The sequence below is a fragment of the Astatotilapia calliptera genome, chromosome 11 (genome assembly GCF_900246225.1).
Source record: "Astatotilapia calliptera chromosome 11, fAstCal1.2, whole genome shotgun sequence".
Classification (NCBI taxonomy): domain Eukaryota; kingdom Metazoa; phylum Chordata; class Actinopteri; order Cichliformes; family Cichlidae; genus Astatotilapia; species Astatotilapia calliptera.
In genome coordinates, this window is record NC_039312.1 from 8,213,172 (window position 1) to 8,226,022 (window position 12,851).

At 40.3% G+C, this 12,851-nt stretch overlaps 1 protein-coding gene across 1 annotated transcript in view; it reads right to left on the minus strand.

The window, feature by feature from the left end:
- Positions 1-990: 990 nt before the first annotated feature.
- The window catches only part of sntb1 (syntrophin, basic 1), a 37,045-nt gene continuing 25,184 nt past the window's right edge, over positions 991-12,851 (minus strand). The window contains exons 7-8 of the mRNA XM_026184097.1: positions 5,984-6,213; positions 991-3,802 (exon numbers count right to left, since the gene is read on the minus strand). Of these exons, the coding sequence (XP_026039882.1) occupies positions 3,710-3,802; positions 5,984-6,213 (323 nt within the window). The 3' untranslated portion in view covers positions 991-3,709. The remainder of the gene's footprint in view (positions 3,803-5,983; positions 6,214-12,851) is intronic.

Below are 12,851 nucleotides of genomic sequence, written 5' to 3' on the forward strand. Positions count from 1 at the left end.
CTCACACACAAACAGACACACAGTTTATGACTGATTGCTAATTGATTTGGCACTTTGCCAAGCCCTTAAAATGAAAAGCTGAAAGCCTCACTCAATACGGTCCATTCTCTCACTCTCCCTCCGTGAGAAGGCTGGGCACACGCGAGCGTTCACGTTTCTGTGGTTCGGTGCGTGCGCAAAATTTCAGCACAAACGCCGTCGGTCCGTTTGTGTGCGTTTTCAGGTATTAAGCTTACCACAAACACAGCCTTGTGCGTGTCTCAGTGGGAAAGCTGACCTGTGGAGAAGTGATTTTCTTTCATATGATGCAACCGTTACTATCTGCAGACGTTTGGTGTCCTGCTGAGAGTCTGACTTCTGAGCTCAATATCAGCTCGAACAGAAGGGGAACGCAAGGAGCTTTGGAGAGGTGGGAAAATTTACTGGCAAAGGATGTCGGCTAGTAAACAATGTTGAGAGTTATTACTTTGTTTCAGGTCACAACACGTCAACCTCGACGGAAACACGACGTGCCAGTCCAGTGTGTGGAGGAGGAAGAGAGAAAGGATGCTACCTCATCACCTAGGATTCAAGTAAACAGTGTCAAGAGTTATGGCCGCATTAAGTGCAACACACAACTCAACTGCTCCATGAATCCTATCTGCTGAAATAGCCAATAAAACACTTTCTAAGTAAAGCTGATCTGCCACCAATACACTGTAATTTAGCACGCTGCTATTCATCCCAACTCTCTGTTAAAGTAAAACTTGGTTTTCGCTGCACTGCAGAGAAAATATTTACAGGTAGCGTTGTGCTCAGCTTGAGCCCGAAGCTGAAGGAAGAGACAATTCGAGTGCTCCATCATAACATCATAAATAAAAATGAGCTGAAAGCCAATATTATCAACAGATTTAATTTACATTTTAACATGGCAGTAGTGTTGATTGGTCCTCAGTGTTAATGAGCAACGAGTAAATCACAAAGGAAGACAATGAAAACAAACTCATCATGTCACTGTTGTTAAATACATGATTTATGTGCACAGTTTGAATTAAAAACTAAGCTTTTCATTGTGAGTGACAGTACAGTAGCTGCCGAAGGCATCGGAGTATTCTACGTATCAAAGCATCCTTTAGTCAAAGAGCATCTCGCTGTTTGGCATTATCAGTAAGTGCTGGATTATCGAGGTGTTACAGTGTCTCTTTTACTATCAGTACAACAAAAATTTCTTCTACAGTGTAGTAAGATTACAATCACAGTGTGTGTGTGTGTGTGTGTGTGTGTGTGTGTGTGTAAAAATGACCACTGGAAATATTTCAGTGTGTTTACAATATAAAGAACACAAACACAAAAATACCACTTTTAACAGCCATCATAGAAGTCACACTATTTCATGCTCACCCTGTGATCTCTGATTCACTTCTTTTATAATTCAAATATTTACTTTCTTCAGATGTTTAAAGGCACGAGAAAAGAGCCGGCAGCCAGCCTGTCAGAGACAGAGCGGCATACAGAGTTGATCTGCTGCATGACATCTAAAAGAATAATGAGCTGCGTGGCGGCTACAGGACTAAAGCAGGATTGAAGACCACGATAGCCAACTTGTTTTGGTTTTTCTCACAAATAATACAGGAAGTTTGGGGCAATATTTCATCGAACTTTAAGTTTCAGTACAAATACTGAGAATCACTTGAATTATACATGGCAGGTATTTTCGTGATCGGGTTGCAGTTTGTAAGCAGTTTATGATGTAGAGAGAGGTGTGCTGGGAAATTGTCAGCCCTGGAATTAAGACAAGAGGAGCAAAACAGCATCATCACGTCTGATCGGACTGGATACTCTTAGTGAGATTGTTTGAAATGATGAGAGGTATGCTGACTCAGTTTGTTAAAAAGATCTAAACGAGAAGGCTCACTCAGTCATCTAAACATAAGGCCACAGACCACAGCTTAGAGTGGAAAGAGGAAACAGCTACACTGGGTCTGTCCAAAGGTTCTAGAGCTGACTTATTAACACGTCATGTGTTTATCGTGTGAAAACATCAAGTTATTGTTTTACAGAGTTTGCTGTTATTAGTCAAGTTCTTAGCTGCAGTCTTTTTTAGACTAAATCCCCTTTACCACAAGGTCAATTTAGCAACTGGTAACATTTTCTCCAATGGCATTTTGTGGAAAAATATTTTTCCCTCAGAATAGGTAAATAAACTTTATTATGTAAGTTTAAGATTAACTGTTTTCAGGCAAAGTCTTTATTTTTCGACCAAGTTAGCCTCACTCTGTCCAAAGATAGCAAAATCAACTTACTAGTAGAGTAAAGATTAAATGGGGAAGACAGAGCCAGACTAGCTGTTCATGCTGTGCTGGAATACTACTCGGAAAATTCACGCAAAAACGTCTCACATAAATCCAAGAAAACTGCTCAAATAATGGTATCCTACTTTCTGAGTTACTAACATGAAGAAAAGGATGGCAGAAGAAAGTAAGCATTTAGCTAATGGTAAGAAACCTGTGGTTAGTGGTGCAAATTCATGCATTAAACATTATCTTTGGGGTTTAATATGTCATGCTGTTTCCACATCCTGACTTTTAGTTTGTATTTCTGAGCGAGGTCATCGGTGTGCGTTGGACAGCACTGTACTGAAAGGTACCAACCCACGGGCACACGTGAAGGGCTCAAAAAGGTAGAGAAACTGAAAATGCGACTTCATAAGAGGTCACAGTTCTGGCAGAGCTTTTAAATGCGTTAGTAGTTCCTAATAAAGTGGTCGCAAGTGCTTATAGCAGTCATCTCTCAGCAGGAGCATCAACGAGCATATTTACCTAAAAGATTAAACTGCTTCTTTAAATTATCTGCTCAAAATAGATTTTCCAAAATACTCTACATGTCTTATTTAGCTGTAGTTCTGTCAGGGATAATTTAATCAAACGCATCCCTACGCCCTGAACGTAAAACTCCATGCATGTAACGCTAATTTAACTGTCAGATCGCTGTCAGCTCAAATACTGGGCCACCAGCTTATTGTGTGCGGTGTGTTAAAAGAATACAGTGACATTTTGAATCTGAATGAGCTGTCACACTGTGGGAATCCGAGCCGCGGACTGTGGCGACGAGCTCCGATGATGAATGCCGACACTGCTAGCGAGACATCTCAGGGGACGCTAATAAAGACAAATGCGCAAAGTTTTTCCACAGTGTGTCAAGTGTTTGTGGAAGAAAAATGACAAGTGAAATTCAGAATGTCCTTTCAGAGCTAATGGTAAATAAATTATTTAATTGGTAAATGGAAGGCAGTTTGCCTGGTATTTTGATTGAATGGAAAGTGAATTCATCCCAGGCCTGCTACACGTGGACAATCCTTCCAAATCCGAACGTGACAGCAATGCCCGATATTCTCCTTTCATATGTCCTTATGTCATCCTTCTGTATCTAGGCCAGTCTGAACTTTCCTCCGTGTTTCTTCAATCAACATTTCAGTCCATGCAGCCATTACAGAGAGTCTGTTAAGAGCACATTTTCACTTTGATCTCTTTCTTAATTTTTTTTTCTTAAAGATAGAGTTGGAGAATCCATACAGAGTTTGATTTCCAGATAGAGGCTACATTCGCTCAGCTCGGGTTTCCGACTGAAGGAGTTTGAGGTGGTTTAACTGCATGCAGGCTGCAGATAGGCGGACAGACAAGGTGGAGTTCTGCTTTCAAAGAAGTTTACATGTCCCTTTGTGGAGACGCCATCAAGCTACCAGACCCAGGCGGGAGATCTTAGCAGAGAGGAAAGAGTGGAGGATGAAGACGATTGGCTTTGGACATGAGTGGAGGTCCAATTGCTATAAAAGGAAAAGAAAAACAACAGGATTAAAAATTCAAAAACACAGCTGGGATACAAATGAGAAACAATGATCTATGTATATTTAAAAAAAACAAACAGAAAATGAATCTGCAAAGCACTTAAAACCAAAAGAAATATACTCAAAACTAACTGCACACAAATGGTTCTCCATGTGGCAAGTATTAGACGGCCCTAGCTGGTGCCAAGCACACACAAGTATGCACGCAAACACCACATCACTATGAACAAAGCTCTCTCATAGCCTGAATCAACAGTGGGTGATTTCACCGGTACTGTGACTCATATCCTGTTCCTGAGGTCAGTGGGGAGATTTAACCTAGAAATTCACACTAAAACTACTGTTTAGATGGTTAACTGTAACACTGCAGAAACAAGTGAAGCCAGAGCAGATCTACATGTAGCTACACTGTGATTGGACCATAAAGCTTGGCTTGATATTACATGCTTTCTGTATGTGCATCTGTGACAAAATTAGACAAGTTTAGATCCTGCTAAATTTACAGTACAGTACATACTGTGTGGGGGGAAAAAAGACTCCTAGTTATCTCCTTTTTCAAACGATGAGCTAATGAGCCATCAGCCACATCCGCAAATGTCTTGGGATTCCTCTTATAAAGCCTATAGCTGTGCTGGGATTTCAGAAACACTATAGACACTAAAGCTGTTTCTGCTAAGGTAGTCAGCAGTGGGTTTTGATTCAAAGCGCCAAAGTCTTTGCTTATTTGCCATCAGCTTAAACGGAGCAGTCAAACGCTAGTGTATCCGACAGAAGTTCTACACAGAGCTGTATGTGGACTGTCACAGCAGATCGAGGCGTTGACATAAACATCCGTTTCCAATTTCTAAATCCCATAAGCCTGGGGAGTCTATATTGTTTCACCATCACTCTCTCTTCCAGCATACAGTAAATGACACGGCTTTATGAGTGATGCAAAGGCAATGTTGTTGCTCTGGGTAAACACTTTGTTTAAAGGCTGGGGAAAGGTACTCTACAGGCACATTAATAGTCACATAAAATCCAACCTAAACCACACTGATGCACACACTGGCTTGGGTTTGCACTCGGCTGTTTTCTGGTCCTGAATTACTCGAGGTTGGCCTCTGAAACATGAGCCACCTGGACATCTAATCAGTGAACTGCTAGGTGGTGTAAAACAGATTAAAACTCTTACAGTAAGTGACGGGCTATTTTTAAGGAAAACTCGTGTGCTCTTACCTTCAAAGACTTAAGTGTTCGTGCGAAGTTTATTTCATTTCAGATTTTTTGATTAAGTGCTGTAATTTACTTTCTGCTGTACCACATTCCTTCTTCCTGTTGCGCTTGCTTCTAGCGCAGCTCATGTTCCTTAATTCCCAGAAGGCCTTGCGAAAGCCCCTGAGAGTGGGAATGAACCTATTCTGTTTACTGTGAGGTGTGTGTAACCACACCCATTTAAGCCTGATGCTTTTTACTCACCAGTATTTCTAAACGCTGACACAATTATACCACTTAAACACTTTTTAGGACATAGTGTCTTTTAAAATATGAATTACTGGAAAATCAAGCTGTAACTGAACCCTTTGGATTCAAGGAATCCACGGCAACTTCCTCGGGAAGATCCGAGTCAGCATTTTGGCCCGTGCCTTACCCACCTGTCAATAAAACAAGGTTTTTACAAACCTCTTCACTAAAATAAACACCACCTCTGAATCATGGTTAGAAATGTAACAGGTATGGTTTATAGTCAGGAAAATGTAAGAAATTATGTGTCATAATGTGTGTTTGTTTAAAGTTGATTTTGAACAGGCCTGGGAAACATCTGCAGAAACATCTGGGCTACTAAAGTAACTCCTCCTTTCAGTGACACTTTGTGGCTGCTGCACGTTTGACTTTCACAGCCTTAGAAACTCAAACTCATTCTTTTTATTAGATTGTGCTGACTCCAAGAACAAGACTTTATAGAAGTGCCGTTATGATATCTTTCTATTAATCTATGGTGTAGCTGAAAAACAAACAAAAAACCCTCACAAAAATACAATCACTACTATCAGTGTTCACCTCTTAGAAGAAACCGATTCTTATACATGAACATATTTTGTGAGGGTTTGTGTGTCTAAATGTGAAGTTAAAAATACAAAAAATGAACCAAAGAAAAAAAAAAAAAAAAAAAACACTCACAATTTCCCCTTCCTTCCCCCCAAAGTCGAGGAACAGCATGCGTACTCCGTCATCTGAAGACATCTTTAGTTTTTCAAAGGGGTAAGAGAGGAGAACTTGGGGCTTGCTAGTAGTGCGAGCTACTCTCTCCTCAAAGTCCTCCCCATCTTCTGCTTTCGGGTCAGCCAGCACAGAGAAGCCCCTCTCATAGTGGATCGCCAGCCGACACTCCTGACCCCGGTACAGACAACCTGGAAGACAAAGATTTTTGATTGTTAACAAGGTGCTCACGATGCTTGGCTTGGAGGTGGAAGAGTGAGGTCTAAAGGATACCTGCAGAGAGCAAGAGTAGAATAGCTAGTCTTAACATACAAGGGAAAATTTTTGTTTTTTTATGTGTAAAAACCATAAAATCCTTACAAAGTGTTGCTCACTGACAAAAGCTGTGTTTTGTTCACAGTCTATAACAACTGTGCCTGTGGAACCCAAAGTCCAACAAGAGACTGGAACATTAGCTATACTACATCCAAGAGAGGTACACTTCCTCTGAGTGAACTGGGATGGCTGATCTAAAAGAGCTTTTGCATATTCATGCCAGTAATATGGTTTATTAGTGCCGTTCGAGGGCTGGTTGTCAGTCCTGGCACGTTATAAACAACCCAAACCCTCGTATCTCTTGTATCTCATATCTGTTTACTTACTAAATGAAGTAGCAGCATTTCAGTGACACACTCTCCTTCTCATTCGGCTGAAAGCAGGGAGTGTAATTTCTCTATTTTACAACATTTCTCATCACTTTTCTCCCGCTCTTCCTCCTCTCGTCACAGCAGGTGTCTTAGCTGAAAGCTGAGTGTACTATCTTTATCAGCTCCTCCTGCTTTGCCTTGTCCCCGCACTGTGTGATCTAGGTGCATTTAGCCTTATTTTTCACTCCTTGACAGCAGAATACCTCCACTCCCTGCAGCAGACGTGAAGGCCGCAAGACGAAAACTTCATTTGCAGCACAAACTGTGCTCTCCTGACGATATCTGATCTACCAAGCAGCGTGTTTGTTTGACAAAGAGACGGTAAGAGAGAAGAGAGATGTTATCTTTCTATTGTTTGACCAAGATGTGTGTACAAGGATGGATGTTTGTATGTAGATATACACACACACACACGAGGCACTGTTTAAAAGCACTTTTAACATCGCAGGTGATTTTCAGCATTTCTAAACACACTAGTTTTCTTTACAAAGTATTAATTCTATTCTACTTTCACACAATAACAGAATAATTTCAGAAAATAACAAAAATGATCAGTGTCAATGTAATCCATAGCACAAACCACTGCTGTGCAATGATAAGCTTTAACTTTGTAGAGGTAGGCGATGGATATACAGAGATATCACAACATTTCCATGTGTCAAGAACTGGAGTGAGAAGTATCATCAACAAAGAGAGCCACACAGTGCAGAACAAGCCTGGTAGAGGCAAGAATCAAAGATCTCAAAAACTGAAAAGAAAACTAGTGAGAGATGTGTCTGAAGACCCCAGAACAACTGCCAAGACATGAGTGAATGACTTGGCTGAGTCTGGAATTGCCTCAAAGAAGAAAAATCCTGCAGAGGAATGAACTGCAAGCCTGCAGAGCAAGAAAAACTCCACTTCTGCAGAACAGACAACTTTAGGCAATATTATAGTATGCAAAGGATAACCTGGAGAAAATTATGGATACTGGAAGCGCAGGCTTTGGTTAGATGACACCAAACTAGAGTCTAGTTTGGCCAAAGAGATACTGCTTATGTTTGGAGAAAGAAGAGGTGCACGAGCTACAGAACACCGTCTCCACAGTGAAACACGGTCGTCTGAGTATTTTGTTGTGGGAATGCTTCTGTTCGTCTGGATCTCGGGGATCTTGTCAAGGTGGAAAAAATCTTTAAGAAAGACAGCTTTGTGAAGATTTTCAAAGAAAACCTCAAGTAGTCAGCAGCTAAACTAAGTCTGTGTCTTCTGTTTGTCTTTTAACATGAAAATAACCCAAAAACACACGTCACTTCACGTCCTGGTGAATAACGACCTCCAGTAAACCACATTGTTGCTCTTTAGGGTTTAGTAGTTGTTAGCTTGTCGTTAAACTGAAATGAGACACATAATGTCTAATTAACTATGTTGGCAGTTAAACCTTCCTAATCAGACTACCATGTTTCAGTTTATCTAAAAAAACAAAAAAACAACAACAACAACTAAGAGAGGACGGTTAGCAAATGTGACTTGACTTCCTGTGAGTTTTATTTCCCCCGTACAGGGTAATTTGCAGTGCACAAGAATGTAATTAAACACAGAAATGCATTCTACATTCATTTTGATTTTGCTCTTTTCAAGCATATTTCAGTGTGGGTCAGCAGAAAGGCAAAAAAGAAACTTTAATTTCACTCTGGAATGTCTTATTCTAGATTACAAACAGCGGGAGCTGTCAGCTGTAAAACAAGCGTGGAACAAAATGCTACACGAATGTGCTCAATTAGCACTTCATCATACTCGTTACAAAGCAAAAGTAGGAGCACAAACTGCAGGTGCACAGAGATTAAAAGCTGCAGGTTTGGGTCAAGTTATAGGGAGCGCATAAAAGTGATAAACGTGGCACAGCTTTAGTTAAGACACAAAACTAAAACCAGATTTACATTAGCTGAGTGCTGTTACAGCCAATGACATTCATGCAGGTGTACAGCATTATCAGTGTTGCTGGCTTAATATTAATGCTCAAGTATCTGCTTTTTTTTTTTTAGTTAAACAGGCGGAAACTTGTTGACACCTGTAATCTTTGAAAATCCTTCAAACACTCCAAGCTTACTGTACACCTCACGCTATGAACAGCTACGTTTCTTGAGACGACCACCTCAGTTTGAACTTCTTTGAACTCTTGACAAACAAAACCAAAAAACACTGACATAAAAGTTGGAGAGCAATGTGAACAACATGGTGACAAATATAAAGTATCTGGCAGTGTTTGAGTATTTTTAACCTCCTAAGACCTGAACTCTTCCACGACATGCATTTTTAATTTCTCTTTGATATTTGGGCTGATTGGGAGCTGATGAATGTAAAAACAAAGAATTACCAGATTTATTTATTTTTTTTACCTACCGGTAATTTTTGTTTCTAAGAAAAATGAGAGCCACATATGAGGATATTTGTTTAAACATTTGATAGAACAGTAGCAGTATAATGTCCTCGTAAGTGGATATCAGGCCCTTGTAGAGAAAAATTGACTATTTTGGTATAAATAACCCAAAATGTGATGTCCACATATGTGGACGCCAGGTCCTAGGAGGTGAAAGGTCTTTTGTCCACTTTTGTCTGATCTCCATTTGCATTTATAACAAATTGAAATATATGCAACTTTATGTTAATGTTGTTAAATGTAGCACAAAAGAGACTCAAATTACATTCAAGTAAATAAAGCAATAAATTAATCTCTTTCCTACTTATTGCCTGTGATACTCAAACAACAACCTGTGTGATGACTACGCTTCAGGAAGTAATGTTGATATGGAGAGCAGTCTGATTCAAATAGAAGCTGAGCCACACACATACAGTCAAATAGAGGATAATATCCTGTTTTAACCCCCGATGAAAAATGAGTCTCATAACGTGTAATATTTTTCTAACGATGTATAAACAATGTGACGGGAACAGCGTGTTCCTAATGGTATAAATGGCGCTGCAAATGAAACAAAGAGTGGCGGTCTTTGTTGTGTTCAGGAGAGAATATTAGACCTGAAAGTCTTCTACCTGAGAACATTGTTCTGTGGAGAAAGTTCCCACAAGAATACACACACAGAGGGAGAAAGAGGCTTTTCAGGCAGCAACAAAAGCCCTTCTTTCTGCCTGATGGTGAGTGGAAGAGACAGAAGGAGGGGCAGAAAGTGATAACACTGGGAGCCAGAGAGGAGCCAAATGAATCAGGGAAAGAGAGGGGTCAGAGAAAAAAAAAAGGAGGGAGACACTAAGTGTGTTACAAACACCAACAAGTGGAAATTCTAAAAGATTATTAGGAGACAAAAAGTTGCATTCAGTATTATTTGTCTTGTAACTTGTAACTCATTAGGAGGAGGCAGAGTACCTCATATTTTGAAACTGCAACCCACAGCTCCGGTCTTCAAGTGTCGCAGCAGGTTAATAGGTTAATTTCCCACAGCCCCTGAGATAAAATTGCTTTTTAAAGTCCTCTAAGTCATTAAGAGGTTTACCTGTTCATTAAGGAGACTGTATCGACCTCCAAGACAATTCGGCAGGTTCTGCAGCTGTCACTTCAACGACAACATTAAAGAGAAGCTTGAAAAGGAGGACGTGGGGATTGCTGACTTTAAACAGCTAATGGTTTGAAGCTGAGAGTAAAGTTTGCTTGACTTTGGAAAACACAGTTGAGAAAGCGGTCTCGCTACAAGACCCATGTAAAACGGCATTAGGCAAATCACACATGCTAATTAGCGTGCATTACAGGAGGGAAGGCGGAGAGCTTTCAGTTATTGATTTTGATTAACACTGGTGAAAAGCATGCAGATGTCGGAAGGCAGGGAGAGAGGATTTACGGTAGACATGAGTAAGGTTTAAACTATTCATATATTATGCCATGATATGCACCACAGAACATCGTGGCAGTGACTTCTTCCGCTAATTGCTTAAAATACCAGAATAACCTCGAGAAGGTTTAAGTCACCTTGGATAATAATAATAAAGGGAATGACAGCAGGCCGAGAGCTCACAAAATTTGATTTCAAATACGCCTTTAAAGCCCCTCAAGAACGGCCTTCTGCCCGATGAGTGATTGAAAGTTAATCCATCTTCAGAGCAAATCTTTATTATAGGATCTGACAGTGAATAAACTATAAGGATGATTTAGAATATAACACAGACGAAAAGCAGACAAGGTCAGTATAATGAATCCTCAAGTGGCAACCGCTGACACATGAGCAAATGCACTGAGGAATGTGCATCAGTCCATTCTAGAAAAAAGGTTAGGTATAGGGAGCAATGGAGATTCAAAACCCCGTGTCACCAACTTATTACCCAAAAGAATATTAAAGTATAGTCAAAAAATTAATCAAAGAAATCTATTACAATAAACATTTGTAGCAGTGGTAATAGCATGGTTCAGTAGACCTGTTAGTTGGACGAAAGTGATAAATACCCCATCCACACACAAATGTTAAATGGTCTGCAAAGGAATAAATTTGTATATTTATTGCCGTTCCCAAAAGATAGCGCCTCCCGACCTGACCTGTACAGTCAACATGAGTTTTAAAAACATGAGCTGTGAGTAAAATCTCAACAACTCTTGGCTGGATCGTTGTTATATTCATCAGATTTTAGAACTTTAGTGAATCACTTGCATTTAATCTGTTGTTTTCCATCAGGTTGCTTTATTAATTTAAAAGACCTGTAAAACTAACACCCTAAGCGGTTCCTCTCTGCTTAGTGCTAAGGAGAAAACGTTAACATTTTAATATGCTAAATGATCATGGAAGGGTTCAGACCAGTATTAAAAGGGTTGACACCCCTTTGCTTTACACATACACACATCACTGCCACACATCCCTGAAGTCTGCTCAGCAGATTACTGGTCCTGGTTGGCCCGAGGTCCAAGTTAAAGCATAGCAGAGACTGGGACTGGGATTTAAAATGCTCACAAATTGTGAATCTCCTTCCTCTACTAATCAGGAAACATCAGAAAAACATTTTCAAAACCACTTTTTGTTGCTTGGTTTTTAACCCCACCAGTCAGCTGCATGTCTTTGGACTGTGTGGGTAACCGAGAGAGAACCCACACAGACACAGGAAGAACATGCAAAATGGTGAGTGGTGAGTGGTTATCAGTCTCTTTGCTTTAGCCCTGACACAAGACTGGCTACCTGTCCTAGGTTGACCCCGCCTCTCAAGCTGGAATGTAACACTCTCAACCCCAAATTAGATAAGGAGAAGAAAATGTATCGATGGGTTTTTAAAACCCAACTGAGTTTTTCTTACTGCTAGCACTACTAGCATATAAACAGTCTTTACAGATGTTGTGCATGCAGATGTTTTAGCAAATAAAGCAGCTGTCAAAAAAAAGTCAAGCAGCAAACAGCAGGGAGACTTAGCTAGAGTCAAAGCAGCTCTCTGGTTTCCTGAGGATTATTAAGAGACAGATGCCTGAAAAGAGAATGAAAAGAAGCACGACTCCAGATGAATTTGAACGTTTCTCAGTCTGCTGGGTGTTTAAGTTGGTCATATCAATTTGAATGATGATAATATGTTGTTGCTGTTTTCATAGAATTTTTTTCAGTGGCCAAAAATAGTTACAGCAGACTCTAAAGGCCCTGCATGACCGCACATGTGTTTTCACTCATCTTGGTAGAATCAACCTCTGCTCAGATTGGAGGTGGGCAAAGCTATGCCGAGCAATATAGGACTATGCACCCACACACCCCTATGAAGTCTTTTGGTCATCCAGTAGACAAGTAAAAGAAATTACCTGTGTGGCTGTATCGTGGCTGTGGCCTTTGATTTCTTTCTGTCATTGCTGCGTTTAGAGCAACAGATCATTTATGTTGAGCAACGCGCGTCAGTCTAGACAACGTTTAGTCATGGGATTAAAGAAAATGTGCTGATTGCGTTCACATTTCACAGCTAACTGCCATGACAAACAAAATCATACTTTTACAATGCAGCTTAGAGGTTTTAAATTAAGTTTCACAGACGTGAATAAAGTCGTGCTACGCTAATCACAGCGTGACATGTGTGGAGACGCATTTTTAGGAACGTTTTAACAAGAGCTTGGCGATAAATGCTCCAGAAACTACACTGACAACGAGGACACAATGACGGTGATGGTCACCGCTCGAGTCGGAATAAAGTCTGTTTCGTGA